A 14,329-nucleotide genomic window follows, 5' to 3' on the forward strand; every position below is an offset into this window, starting at 1 on the left:
TATATAAGAATTTAATTAAAGATCAGTTGGCAATAAAGTAGGCAAACACGCAATAAGGGAATTGAATTGTGTTTCATACTTGTGTAACTTCTTCTACAAAACTAGACTCTTGAATAAACCTTTCTCTAATCACAAAGATTAGCTAGGTTGAGTAGATTACTAGGTTCACAAATATGTTAAGCGAGTTCAGTTAAAAAACAACTTAAATTCTTAAATTGCTTTGTTGAGATATCCAGTACAAATTGATTTCTTCTAAACTTGAGATTTCAAATAAAACTTTGCTCTTAGTACTAAGTTTACTAAATATGTAAAGCAATGAGATAAAAAGCGAGAGTTTAACTTGTTCACCCCAATTCATTTAAGATACATCTAGTCTTTCATAAGATTACTAAGATTTTACTAGCTAAGATCAATATATGCATTGTTTACACAACAATAACAGTAACAAAGTGCAAAAGGCAAACAAAGTGCAAATTTTAAATTATGCAAGTACTTATGGATTGAGAAAATATGCAAGCATTAATGGGTGTGACTTACGATTGCAGCACTCTTAAGAAGTACTCACTTAGCTTTATCCTCATGTTTCTCGTTATTGTTAGACGCATCTTTTCCTTTTCACTCTTAAACTTCATGCGATTCTTTTCTTGTAGGTTTGATCGATCCAAAATTATCAATGATCTTGCTTCTTGAAAAGCAAAAGTCGAGAGAATTGTAGAAAAATTATGTCTCTTATATCTTCATCCAATTATCATCATGAAGGAGCCTTGGTACATTACAAAATTCATAGTATATGTCCGATCATATTCTACATTTACTTGAGTGATTTAGTTTGATCACATTTTTTGGTAACCCAAGTTCTGGTTATGCTTGATTTTAGACCCCCAATTTTTTTTTACCAGATTTAGTCCTTAAACTTTTAAATTATTGCAAATCTAGTCCATTGTCATTATTGTTCTACTTTTAAATTTTAGACCCCCAATTCTCAAACTTTTTACAATTTTTTTTTACATCGGAAAGATAAATTACATCTTCCAGAGATTGATCCCCGGACCTTCCTCTCCCCAACCTTTAATGTCCCCAGCTCTTACCACTTGAACTATCCTTCGAGGACAGATATTTACAAATTGGAGAAACTTAATCATTATAGACGCTATTCCCATCAAAATCGACAACTCAAAATATTAAATTTTCATTCAAAAACTAAAAAAAAAACACAATTTTCTACCCTTTTAAAACCTAATTAATCTTATTTAATTTCCTTCACATTCAACAAATTTCACAACATTTTCTTATTTTTTAACTTTTAAAATCGTGTCTTATATCAAACAAAAATGATTGGTGTCTTTTTTCTATTTCCTTATGGAACACAAAAAACAAAAATGTTTGGTGGACCACTTTTTAGTGGCAAACACCTCAGACACCTACCGCCACAAAATACGTTTTTTTTTTTCTTTATGTTTTCCACTTTGTGATAGTTTTAACCCACCACAAAAGTGGGTGTTCAAACACTCACTGTAGTTTACGCAGCACCACTATATATCAAACCCAACATAAATCCTAAATATATTTTAAAGGAAATGAATATTTAACAATTTTATACATATGAGAATTGAGACATGGGCCAAATTTATTTAATTGTAAAAGTAGAGGGACTTAATTAGTAAAAAAAACTAGGGATCAAAATCACACATATTCTAAAATAAGAGGACAACAAATCCAATTAAGTCTAGTTTCTATTACCATCTCTAGAATATCATCAATGGAGTAACATATGAGATAATTCTAGATTCACCGTTGGATTACCATTGAAAGTAGAAAGTAAAAAAATTGACTTGACTTGCCAAGCTCTCGGCATGAGAAGATTTTAAATCTCATATTAACTACAAATATGATTAATAAACTACTTATAAATGAGAGGATAATCCTTAATTGTAAGCTACGCTTTAGAATAGACTTAAATTCACTACAAATTTTGATATTATATTTTTCTTTGTTACCAAAATGGTAGAAAGGACCGGGATCTCTTTGGCGAAAGTTACTCGATCACCAACTGAAATTTTATTGGACGTATGGAGATTTAAACCCTGGACCCATGGGAGGTGAGAGTTAAACCTGAAATATGTGATCTACTATCAATTCATATGAACACAGCAAATTTTACATCAATAGATGTTCATATGCTTTCTTTCTAGTTCCTTCTGTATTCCGAAGTGAATATTGAATTATGATGCTAAGGGCCTACCTAAGCAGTGTAAAGTTGTGCTTCTTCTCTAATTCTCTTTGCCTTTCTCTGAGTATAAATGATAAGAAATGAAATACAAGGCATGCATGTTTTGTGCTTTCATATTGACTTATAGGGTACTATTGAATCACCATGATGTCCAAGGCAGTTTCAAGTAACAACAATGTGCAGCAAGGCAAGACCTTGCTTCAGAACCCATTTGAATTCAATGATGAACAGATCCTAGAGAGTGTTTACAGAACCCATTTCCATTGTGTTGACAAGTTCGATGTGGGATCTCTTTACTGTGTTGCCTCAAAAGTTATCAATCACTCAATTGAAATCACAGACACCATGATTGCTAAGGTACACTTTACAACCTCCTATATATAAATCAGACATAATGATTTTTCACTTATATTGACATAACATGATTTTCTGAACAGGCTGGCCAACTCAGTGATCAGTTTAGAGAGGAAACGTCTTTTACTTCACAACAATTGTCTGCCAAATTGAAGCGCATTGCTTGCCAGGTTATTGTTAATTTCTATTGTTTGTTATATATCTTGAAATGTAATTGAACAACTCATGGAAAATAAGGGATATAATGTTATTTATTTTTTAACAGCAACACCTCATTTGTTCCAACAAGGAGTAACCGATACACAAAACAGAGTTTAAAAAAAATTCTGAGGTTAAAATAAGCACATCCAGACTGCAACCTTTGTAAAAAAAAATGCAAATAAATAGGATTATTGGACCAACAAATATAAGAGGTATTGGGAGCCATGACACCTGTATTTATTAACCAATTCTAAGACACTACCTTAACCTTTTACAAAAGAAACGGAATAAGCAACTACAGCTGTCCAAAAACATCCGGCCCAGCCCAAACCCGCCAAAATTAACTTTTTTGTGTGCAATCTGGGTGAGCTGAATTGGTTCACGGTTGGTACGGTTCAAAAAATTGGTTTTCTGGATTAACAACGGTCGGTTTCATATTGAGCTCAAGCCCAACTAAACCAACTGCTCTTTAAAATCTTAACGTATTGAATTTATGAGTGACACGCTGTCTAGCCACCATATTGTGAGGAAAACTTTCAATATATGGATTCATCACTATGGTCGAACTAACCATCAACTCTAAGACCACTTGTGGGGAACTAAAGGGAATTTAAAAACAGAAGCACAATTAGGAAAAGAATATTATGTAATAAACTCCTAAACTAAAGAAAACTTCAACCGTTGTCAAAATCAATAACAAGAGAATAAACTCTAGAAAAATTAAAACAAGAATACAATCAACATACAAGTATATAATCTCCACCATTGAAAACAACCATATCAGATTTTGGATGCTACTGGACATCTTAAAAATAAGAATATATATAGACTATGATTTTTTGAGCGACATGCGATTTAGTGGCGGTATACAATCGCTGCAAATGTTAGTGATAATTGAAAACCACCACAAAACTGTGTGCCCAAAAGAGCTTGAGAAAATGCGTGTACACTTATTATTTCCGTAAAAACAAATGTTGAGTGTCTTCATTCCACGAATATCATGTTTGTCACTCTACATGATGATGTTCTTCCTCCTCTATATTTTATTGAACTTAATTATTATCTAATAAGCACAATAAATAGTCCACTAAAACCGAACCACAGTTGCCCTTAGTTAGTTACTTTTTTAAACAAAATTTAAACTTAAAAAAATATATTAAATGTCAATCGGCAAAGAACCAATACATCAGAGTCCACCAAAGGAACAACGACAACAGAAACCTCTTCTACTCATACTATATCATCATAAGTTTCTGCGTTCCTAACTAAAAAATCTGCAATTAAATTACCAAAACGTCCAACAAAAGCATAATCAAAACAAAAAGTAAAGAGCCATAATCTCTAAGAAAAGTAGGCAAGTAAGAACTCTCCTCCTCCCTCTTTTTCCATGCTTAAAAAACTATAGGCAATCCATCTCAAAACAAACACAACGAAACTCAAATCAATAGCCAATTGCATCATCCACCTCAAGCTTCTTGATCATGCAGAGTTGAATTTGATCTTCATCCTCATGTATTTGGGGTTGAGCACCTCTTGTATTCCCTATTAATATAATTTGGTTTACTTAAAAAAACTATCATATGTGACTTTTCTAAAATCTGCTTCAAAGCATGTGCTTTCTTTCTATAATTCAGACTCCCCCCAGAAAGGAAAATTGGTCTTGACTCTAGAGACACAAAGCCATCTTTGAAGTGCTTTTAACACCTTGGTATCAAATTCTTTAAAGATGTCCTCTTTACAGTACTTCCAGTGTTCCATGTCATCCAATCTCCACTCTCCAGCCACCAAAAATTAGGGTTTCTTCAATGTCCTGCAATTGACATTCAACCAGCTTTATGCACTCTACCATCAAATTGTATCCCCAGAGAGTTTCATATCTCCCAAATCCTTGATGCTTGTTCATCCAGGTTCTGCTAATCGTAATTTTCCCTGTTAGATGCAATCACACGATTACAGCTTCTGATGCCTTCTTCATCTTCAATCCCATCACCAATAGCACCTGTGTTAGAACTTTTTCTTCTGATGTCCCTATTTGGAAATTCTTTTATACTTGGTTCTTAAGTTATGATAAATTATGTGTGTAAACTTTTGTGAGTAGCTTTTGAGATAAGTTGAACCAAACATGCTAATATAGACTGGACCATTCTGTGTTGTGAATGCAAGTTTGAGTTTTGTGTAGAGGAATTTGCATTCTGGCATATGGCAACCTCATAAGAACCACATACATTTACTACTATCCTCACTTTCATCCTTATAAGATGGCTTATGGCAACACCACAAGAAAACCATTGTTTCACCAGATAAATTTTTTTCTAATAAGAGTATTTTCCTTCATGTATTTTTCCATAGGTCTTCATTCTAAAAAATTGTTAAGACCTCTGTAGGTCATAGGGAAAAGATTCTGAAATACATTATCCCCCTCTGATAGAAAATATCCTTGTAAACTATCAGAAGACTAAAATGTCTTTATATTTGGTGGTTGATAAAACAGCCACCTTCAACCACCTGCTACCTTCCTTCAGCAATGCAGACTTGATACTATTATTATCTCTAGGTACACTCCATTTCTTTCCAACCAGCCTCCACCTCTCCTTAATCCTTATCCTCTCATTTTGAAATTTCACATGGCTTGTCATGTTGAATTTTATCTTCTCATGTGTGGAGAGAGATACAAAATTTTACATGATATTGTTATGTGACATGAGAGCATCCAAATCCCCTATTTATGAAACGATCTCTTTCCGATACTCTGTTACTGAAATGATCTCCTTGTTAGGCCTTCTGTTCTTAAACATGAGAAGGGACCTTTAAGCTTAATTCCAGGAGACATGTGTATTTCTTTCTAGCCTTCCTTCATTGAACCAAATCGAACAAATCCTAACTTTGATTTTCTACATTCTCTTTTCTGCTTCGGCGCATTAGCTTCCTCGTCTTCACAAGCATTAGGGAAAATCTAAATGAGTTTAATCTGATCAACCTCATCATGAAAACCATAAAAAATATCATAGAAGGTCTTCCATCTTTTCTTCTCCATTTTTGTCTCTCCATAGCCTGAGTTCTTTTCCTCTTATGTCTATCTTCATAATTCCTTTGGACTCCTGACATGGTGCCCAGAAGCTCCTAAAACCAGCAGAATAATGGTTTGTTCCTAATAGTCCCCTCAACCTATGACACTTAATTCATTCGTTATAAAAAAATTGTACATATTTATTCCTATATATCCTAACTTTGTTATATCTTTTCCTCTCTCTTATGTGCATCATTAATTTATTGATATTGCTGTGGCAGATGATATGCACGGCCCGCGGTGATCATTACGCGCATCACACGACAATGTTGATCCTTGAACAGCTGAAATCCTATTCCTGGGATGCAAAGGCACTAATAGTTCAAGCAGCTTTTGCACTGGAGTATGGCAAATTTTTGTTCCTTCCCCAGATCCCAAAATACCCTGTTGAAAGGTCACTGGCAGAGTTGAATGGGCTTCTATTGATCCACCAAAACACTCAGCATCTTATTTACTTCAGCAGTGTGGTGAAGAAGGTAATGCAAGTGATTGAGTGCATCACTGAGTGGAAGAGGCTAACTAGTGCGGGCTATGACATCAAGGATGTCCCTGCCTTGTCAGACACTTTGCATGAGATCCCTGTTGTTGTGTACTGGGCAATCTTCACCTTTGTCACCTGTACAGGTCAACTTGATGACTTTACCACTGATAATAAGTAAGGCTTAGATTTTATAAATTTATTTGTTTACCTTTGTTTTCCATTAAAAAGAATAATCATGATTCTTCATCAAAAATATGTTTTTGACCAAATTAGTCCTCCTCAATAATTGAAATTAATAACTGTAATTGCTTTGATTCAGGGGTCAAAGGCATGAATTATCCAAAAACTTTGAGAACAAGCTTGACATTATTCTAAGAAGTTTTAAGGAACATCTGGAAGAGTGTAGCAAACAGATAGGTTCGTGTGTTTAATGCTTCCCTTCAATGTTAATGTAATTTATAAGCTAATGAAGATGCTGAATAGAAATCCTCTTATAAGAGATTGTGTTTGTTTGTGCTAATTGCAGGAGCAATAGAAGATTACACCAGGCGCAGGAACATTGTCATTCATACAGGTAAAGATATTGTGAAGGTTTTGAAAGCACTCATTGTCTCTGGTGATAACCGGGAATCAAGACAGCTTGTGCATAATGGCCTCACAGGAGAACAGGTATCCAATGGGGAAGTTTATAGTAGTGCTACCACCATTACTACTACTACTAGTTCTTCATGTTGGGAATCTTCTGCACAATAGAGAAACTTATTTTCCTATATGGCTATGATATATAGCTAATCCCAATTCCTTTGCATATTATCAGTGCTCTTATCAGCATATTAATAGTATGTTTGGTTCTACCGTGGGAAGTTCCATAATCACTTATGGCAGAAGTTACAATGCTTTGAATTGTGTGTCACCATGAATCCAAACACGCTTTAATAAAATATGGCCACTGAGTAATAATTTACTTAGAGGGATTTTAATTTGTTGTCTTGTCTATATAATCTTGCCCCTTAATAAAATATGGCCACTAAGTAATAATTTACACACCTCTCTTAGTTTCAAGAATTGTTTATATTTTTTTGAAGTATTTTGTTAAAAGAATGAGATTTGAGACCTTGACATGATTTGAGCTTGATTAGTTTTGTGCTAAAGTCTCTAAGGAATTGCAGGATACCTACATGCATATTAGCTATATATAAGACTAATTTCTTACCAATTTTATTTTTACTCCAACAGGTTAGAATTGAAGAGTTTAAGAAGAAGCATGTCTTGTTATTCATTTCTGGCCTGGAAAACATTGAAGATGAGACTCAGCTTTTACGATCAATATTTGAAAAACTGAAGGACAATCCAAAAGAAGTAGAGGGTTATAGGAAGGATGATTTCAAGATTTTGTGGATCCCCATTGTGGATGAGTGGAATGATAGATATAAGAAAATGTTAGAATCTCATTTGCAGCGCACTAAGATTGGATGGTATGTGGTCAAAGATTTCCATTTCCCAACTGGCATCAAGCTGATCAGAGAGGTGTTCAACTACAAGGACAGGGCAGTTATTCCATTGATAAGTCCAGAAGGTAAGGTGGAAAACATTGACACAAAGAACATTATATCTGTTTGGGGGATCGACGGGTTTCCTTTCAGAACCTCTGATCACACCAGACTCACTCAGCAATGGAACTGGTTTTGGGCTGAAATGACCAAGCTCAATCCAAAAATAGGGGACTTGGTAAGTATAAGTGCTTAAATTAATTCATGCCCTCTATGCACATATGTGTATATTTTTTGAATTTGAAATGATCTTATCATATGAATTTATTTTACCTATTTCTCTCTTCATTGACATCTACAGATTTTGATAAGCCTCACATAGAGATAGAGACTTAAATTAAACACAACTTGATCAGAAATTTCAACAAGAAAGTGATCACTCAAACATGCTTAGAAATGTTTTAAATTCATCGAATTTTATGATAATGATGCGATTCATTGGTGATGGTTTTAACTTGGTTGGACTCTGGCATCATTATCATAAATGAATTTTATAAAATAGATCATGTATGGATTGAATTGTTTTAATCAATTTTAATAGATCATAAATGGGTTAATGGATTATACTTGATCCATCCAGAAAAATATGATTTAAAATTTATCCAATCCATCCATTTCCGACCCCTAGACTTTGCCTACGAAACTACAGCAATAGCAATTGCACCAGTGTACCTAAGTTGTGGTTTGTTATGCTTTTTTGTACTTGTATATGTATACATAAAATTTAACATTGGAATGATTTATGTTATGCATATATGATTTGCAAAATCTCACTCAAAATGTAACCACAATGTTCCAAAATATCAGATTGAGGAGGATTGTTACCTCTTTATCTATGGAGGCACAGACAGCAAGTGGATGCAAGAAATCACTTCAGCTGTGGAGACAATGAAGAGGCAGATTGAAACAGTTCTGCAACTAGACATCACAATAGAGCCATATCCACTAGGAAAGGACGACCCCAAGGTCGTCCCGCGCTTCTGGATTGCCATCGATAGCTTGTTTGCGAGCAGGAAACAGAAGAAGGGTGGTGATCAAGGGGTGCAGGACTTTGCAACCAGAGAGATAAAGAGATTGCTGTTCCTGAAGCAAGATCCGAAGGGATGGGTCATTCTGAGCAGAGGGTCTAATGTGAAGCTTCTTGGTCAAGGCGAGGCCATGTACCACACTGTTAAAGACTTTGAGATATGGCATGGGAAGTTGCACCAAGATGTAAGCTTTGATGTTGCATTCAAAGAGTACTATGAGGGAATCAAAGCTAAAAAAATTGGTCAGAAATGTGAACACAGTGAAATTGCTGACTATCCCACTGATATCCTTGCTCGTATAAATTGTCCCAACATGGATTGTGGGCGTTCAATGGAGGTAACTTCTGTCAATTACAGGTGCTGTCATGGTCATGAACCATGACATGTTATTTCAATCAGGTACTTGCACTCATGGGACTTCAAATTTGGTTTAATTTTATGCATTTGTGTTTGCTATTTATGTGTATCTCAAGACAAATACATATTTATGGTATTCAGCTACTAGTTTGCCATTGTGGGCAGTACTAGTAAATAATGAATTGGTTTGAATATAATTGTTTTCTGCACTACTATGCTTGCTTTCCTTGGGAAGAATCATAATAGGCTTCCCCTGCATAGAAGAGCTTATGTTTGCCCAAGCAACAAAAGCTGCCACATTAAAGAATCAAATTTTTATGTTAGCTCCTTTGGTTTATGTCCTTTTAATGAATTGTAACAGTTTAAAAATAAAATTATTGGGATTTTTATCAACTTTATTTGATGTTATTATAAAATACTACAAGTGATAGGTGTAAGTGGTACATGTTTGATGTTTCTTGAGTCTTTTGTTTGAAAAAATACTCAACGAGAGATAGTCCCCAACCAAATGTGAATATTTCTTGTTTGATCAAGCGCTTGGTCCACACTGGACCCAACAATCCCCCCAACATCTGTCAGCTCCCCGCTGCACAGAAATGTCTTCCATGAGATTCGAACCCGCATCCATGCTCTAATACCACTTGTTAGATCTCAAGTGCTTTCCATTTTGCCAAAAGCAATTGGTGTCAGTGAGGGCACAACTTTATTTTCTTATAGAGTAGTAGCCATGCGCCACGGTTCGAACGTTCTCCGCAGGTAGGACTCTGGTCCCATCTTGGACCCAACATTTCTACCTCTAACAGAATTGTCTCTCGTGAATGATACTTATGGTCAAACATAACAAGTAGCGTATTAGGTTTTATGTCCAAAAAAAGTTAGGTCAAAAGTATATATCATTTGTATACCAACGGTTTCCAACATGAAAAGACTTATAGCTGAAAGTCTGAGACTATCATGGACTTGGAGTTTCGTCGTGTCGTTATTGAGAGTGACTTCATGTAGGTTGTTTGTTTAGTGTTTTCCGTGCAGATTCCTTACCAGTTGTCATCCTTTTCCAGGATGCTTGAGCATATTCTTAATGGATGTGACATGCATGGGGAACATAAATTGATTACTCAATCAAGGCATTGTTTAATGTACATATGAAAATACGACTTGTACCTATACATAGGTATTATTAATCGTTACTATAATACTAGAATATTGAACGATTGCGGTTAAACTATTGAAAAAACTAAACTACCCCTAAAATCCAACTCCATTCTCTCGCTCTCCTACTAGCAACATTGCCCTCCCCGCTTCTTCTTCTTCCACTTGCCACCGTATCTCCACAAACACAAATTCGGAAGGCAGAGAAATGGAATGTGGATATGGTGGTTGAGAGCTTGGATCAGCGAATTGGTGGTGTTATTTTATGTTTAATTACACTTTTAGTTTCTCGGTTCTATCTATGATTGATTTTAATCCCCTATTTTTAATAACTTGTTTTTAATCCTTGCATTTTGAATCAAGTCCCTTCATTAAAACACCAAATAACAGGGTTCGATGCCAGTGGAGAGTTTGGCGAATTCCCCTTGTGGACATTGTACCCTTGCTGCGCCAGGATGTGTTAGCTTAGTCTTTCGTCCTTTTTAAGCTTCCGATGTAACAAAAAAATGTGTTTTTTGTAAAAGACATGTAAGCAAGTAAATTAACTTCATATCAAATTATTGGAACATTTTATTATTGAATAAGTTAATTAATTTTTGGGTTAAGTCAGGGATCCCTCATCAATTGCCTCAGTGGAATCCTTCTCTCCCTAGGGTTGTCAAAGTTTGCCAAATTAAAGCATGGAGTCTTGTGAGTCATGTTGCCACTGCAATTTCTCTGTTGCAATATTAGAGAAAATGTAGGACTACAATCAAGCAATTAAATATAGGAGACCAAAATCACTCATAGATAAAATTAGAGGGACCGAAAGTGCAATTAAGTTAAAATTAAACTGCTATTAGATGAAAACTAGGTTACGTGAACTGCATCTGCATGTAAACTGCATACTGCATCATCGTGTTCTCAAGTTTTACCAGCGAGTCGGCGAAATCAGAGCTTCCTCTGTCTCGAAGCTTCTCATCACAATGGTTCGTGCAATCTTCTCTTCTTCTCTTCCATTTTTCCATTAACATGCTTAAAGTTGTAGTAATAAAGCTACTATATCTGTTTCACACTCTTGCAATGTGTTTGAATATCGTAGGATGATGGTGCAAATGTGTTGGCATGTACTGATAAATCGGATCTTCCTCTCGCTCAATTGTGTGATGCGATCAAAGATGTTGAGAATCAAGGGCATTCTGACCGATGGGGCCCTAAGCTTGCCAGATGGGTAACATTGCACCGTAATTCTCCACCTCCTAATTTTTAGTAATCTATGCTGGTTTTGTAGATATCTTTATGCAAAATGTCCCTTTTTGAGGGATTTTACTATCAGCTTCTGTTGTCACATAATATTTGAAAGTCAATTAATAATATATATATATATATATATATATATATATGCAAGTTAGGCTTCTATTCATTTGATGTTTTAAGTTGTATGTATTATAATGTTGATTGTTGAGGATGCATAGTGGCCTTTGTTCTTCCTGTGTTTTGTCTGATTTCTTTTCAATGTTGGATAGACTATGCTATTATTTCCCTTAGAAATGCACATTTTGTGATCTTTTATTTTACTTAATTTAACCACCTATTATTGCCAACTTCAGCAAAGTTTCAAGAGAAGCCTTCCTCTATGGATTTGGTCCTTTTATATTGGCAGACACCTTTTAACCCTGGGGAAGTACTTCTTCAAGAAATTCTTAGAGTCTTAAAACCAGGTGGCACACTTCATGTTTACAAGTCATCTGAGGCTCGTCCGAGTGCAGTTGATAAGGTAATAACAGCCTAGATTGTGCCTGAATGAACTTATTTTGTTGTACATGGTCTGATTTTTCTTACCATTGTCCTTACATATGATATCTGATTTTAAGTGCAAGTTATCGTGGACAGGGTTTACAGATATACGATCAACTCTCCCATCAGACAGCCTATCTGCTGGGGTAAGTTTCATTTCTGGTCTCCATCTTTATTCATTGTTTTTTTTTTCTTCAATCAATCCTTTCATCATTTTGTATTCATGTTGTTCAATTTGAACCTACAGTGGGTCCTGTGGCTGAACCATTGTTCTTGACCAAAATTGGCCTCTTTATTCATTCATTTTCTTACCAGTGTAACCTAATATGTTCTATATTACATAGGTCAAAGCTAAAAAGCCTTCAAAGGAAATTGGTCCATCTTCAACATTAAAGAAGGAGGTGAAGAATTCACCTAAAGTGAAAATTGATGCTGATTCCGATCTGATAGATGAAGATAGTCTTTTGACCGAAGAAGATCTAAAGAAACCCCAGCTGCCACCTGGTAAAGAGGACTTTTCTATTTCTGTTCTCAATCAGTATTCTTGTAATATTCGGCTTTTAGCTAACTTGTTTATGCAGTAGGTGATTGTGAAATTGGAAGTTCTAAAAAAGCATGCAAAAATTGCAGTTGTGGGAGGGCTGAAGAAGAGGAAAACGTATTGAAGTTGGGATTGACAGCAGAACAGATTAATAATCCTCAATCGGCCTGTGTTAGTGTATGTAATTTTTTCCTTTTGCAATACATAGTTCATTTATGCTTTCTACATCTTTATTGTTCATTAAGAACTCATTTTGCTGTAATGTAATTAAGGTTAAAAGTTGTAACTCCTAAGAAATTTAGATTTGTATAGTATTTTCTTCCTTTGTTCGTACAAGTAGTTTCCTTGTCAAGTTTCACAGCATGACAACGGTTTGGTTAGATAGCTCCACCTTTATACTTTAGTTCAGATGCTTTATAGAAATGTAGGAACGAGTGAACGAATCCTCCTTCGTTAATGTCATATAATTAATTTTCGTGAAACAAAAGAGCTAGCACTGCATCCTGAATCCTTTCCCTCTTTTTTTTTTTTTGTTCGGTTTCATATAACACAGTAATAGGATTTAGAGGCTTAAGATGGAAGAAATGCTCACGTCTGCTGCTGCCATTTCTTTCAATTTACATATAGAAGCTTGGCTGAGTTTGCAATTTTTACATGAGTGAGTTTTCTGAATCCATGTAACCAACCTCACCTAGTTGGAAAAGACTCTTGTTGTTTTATATAGAACCAACTTTATTATTCTGTCTATTAAACCTTGATTGTCATTGTCATCAAGCCTTTTCTCACTAGGTAGGTTTGACTTCATGAATCAATAATGAAACATTAATTTCAATTAACCATTCAATAATAATGTAACGTGAATTCTAACATTGGTTTAAATTGTAGTCAGCGTGACATGGACAACGAGAACATAGAACCATCAAGCAGATTTCAGGATATGCTCTTTGAGAATAGCTATTAAGCTTTATTGTGTTATCTTATAATGCTATTTCAGAATTTTTCCTTTGCTCTCAAAAGTCTCTTTTGGGCTGCAGTGTGGGCTAGGGGACGCTTTCAGGTGCAGTACCTGCCCTTACAAGGGACTTCCTGCCTTCAAATTGGGCGAGAAGGTACTTTTTCTGCCATCCCTCTCTTGAGCTATTTGGAGCCTCTGGTATGTCCTACTCCTATAGCAGTTGTCGCATAAGTCATTCTTTTTGTTGTTGTGCAGGTAGCAGTTTCTGGGAACTTCCTTGCTGCAGACATATAACGGATAAAGTAGAAGCACACTTTGTCATGAGAAGGGTGACATAAAATTTTAGATGTGTGGGATTGTTATTAGTTATGTTTATACTAGCAGAAGTCACTTTTTCTGACTTCAAAAGGCTCATTGATGCCTTTTGAAGTCACTTATGAGCCTTTTGAAGTCACTTATGAGAGAAAGATTCATGTTTTCCAGCTATTATAGAGGGTTTATGCCATTGTCTATTCTTCCTTATCTAGTTGTTTGCTTAAAAAATAACCTTTTCTCTCTATGATAAGCTTGTAAGCAAAATGTTTTCAGTCATGTAATGCATTTTACTGATCATTCTGTGGGGGAAAGAAGACAGTGTATG

The 14,329-nt window shown here is 35.3% G+C and overlaps 2 protein-coding genes across 5 annotated transcripts; both read left to right on the forward strand.

The window, feature by feature from the left end:
* Window positions 1–2,329: 2,329 nt before the first annotated feature.
* On the forward strand, window positions 2,330–9,480 carry LOC130722879 (protein SIEVE ELEMENT OCCLUSION B-like). 4 transcript variants are annotated; one of them, XM_057573735.1, is made up of 7 exons: window positions 2,330–2,587; window positions 2,668–2,754; window positions 6,074–6,507; window positions 6,653–6,750; window positions 6,860–7,002; window positions 7,570–8,061; window positions 8,691–9,480. In XM_057573735.1, exons 1-7 carry the CDS (start codon window positions 2,375–2,377, stop codon window positions 9,291–9,293), a joined length of 2,070 nt encoding a protein of 689 aa, XP_057429718.1. In that variant the 5' UTR covers window positions 2,330–2,374; the 3' UTR covers window positions 9,294–9,480. The 4 variants fall into 4 exon arrangements, with proteins under 4 accessions (XP_057429718.1, XP_057429719.1, XP_057429720.1 ...); XM_057573736.1 differs by lacking the exons at window positions 2,330–2,587; window positions 2,668–2,754 and adding an exon at window positions 4,379–5,925; XM_057573737.1 differs by lacking the exons at window positions 2,330–2,587; window positions 2,668–2,754 and adding an exon at window positions 4,379–4,788.
* Window positions 9,481–11,259: 1,779 nt separating this feature from the next.
* Window positions 11,260–14,329, forward strand: LOC130725466 (anamorsin homolog). The gene is made up of 8 exons (XM_057576692.1): window positions 11,260–11,385; window positions 11,499–11,627; window positions 12,060–12,173; window positions 12,271–12,339; window positions 12,538–12,697; window positions 12,778–12,911; window positions 13,769–13,843; window positions 13,945–14,329. The coding sequence occupies exons 1-8, from the start codon at window positions 11,260–11,262 to the stop codon at window positions 13,981–13,983; spliced, it is 846 nt and encodes a 281-aa protein (XP_057432675.1). The 3' UTR covers window positions 13,984–14,329.

This window comes from Lotus japonicus, chromosome 6 (assembly GCF_012489685.1).
Source record: "Lotus japonicus ecotype B-129 chromosome 6, LjGifu_v1.2".
Lineage (NCBI taxonomy): Eukaryota > Viridiplantae > Streptophyta > Magnoliopsida > Fabales > Fabaceae > Lotus > Lotus japonicus.

Bases quoted from the DNA above. Each gene is read 5' to 3' on its own strand.
- LOC130722879 (XM_057573735.1), top strand. From the start codon at position 2,375: ATGATGTCCAAGGCAGTTTCAAGTAACAACAATGTGCAGCAAGGCAAG. The intron at 2,588-2,667 runs GTACACTTTACA...TTTTCTGAACAG, and splicing joins CAGACACCATGATTGCTAAG to GCTGGCCAACTCAGTGATCA. The intron at 2,755-6,073 runs GTTATTGTTAAT...TTGCTGTGGCAG, and splicing joins TGAAGCGCATTGCTTGCCAG to ATGATATGCACGGCCCGCGG.
- LOC130725466 (XM_057576692.1), top strand. From the start codon at position 11,260: ATGAAAACTAGGTTACGTGAACTGCATCTGCATGTAAACTGCATACTG. The intron at 12,174-12,270 runs GTAATAACAGCC...TCTGATTTTAAG, and splicing joins GTCCGAGTGCAGTTGATAAG to TGCAAGTTATCGTGGACAGG. The intron at 12,698-12,777 runs GTAAAGAGGACT...TTTATGCAGTAG, and splicing joins GAAACCCCAGCTGCCACCTG to GTGATTGTGAAATTGGAAGT.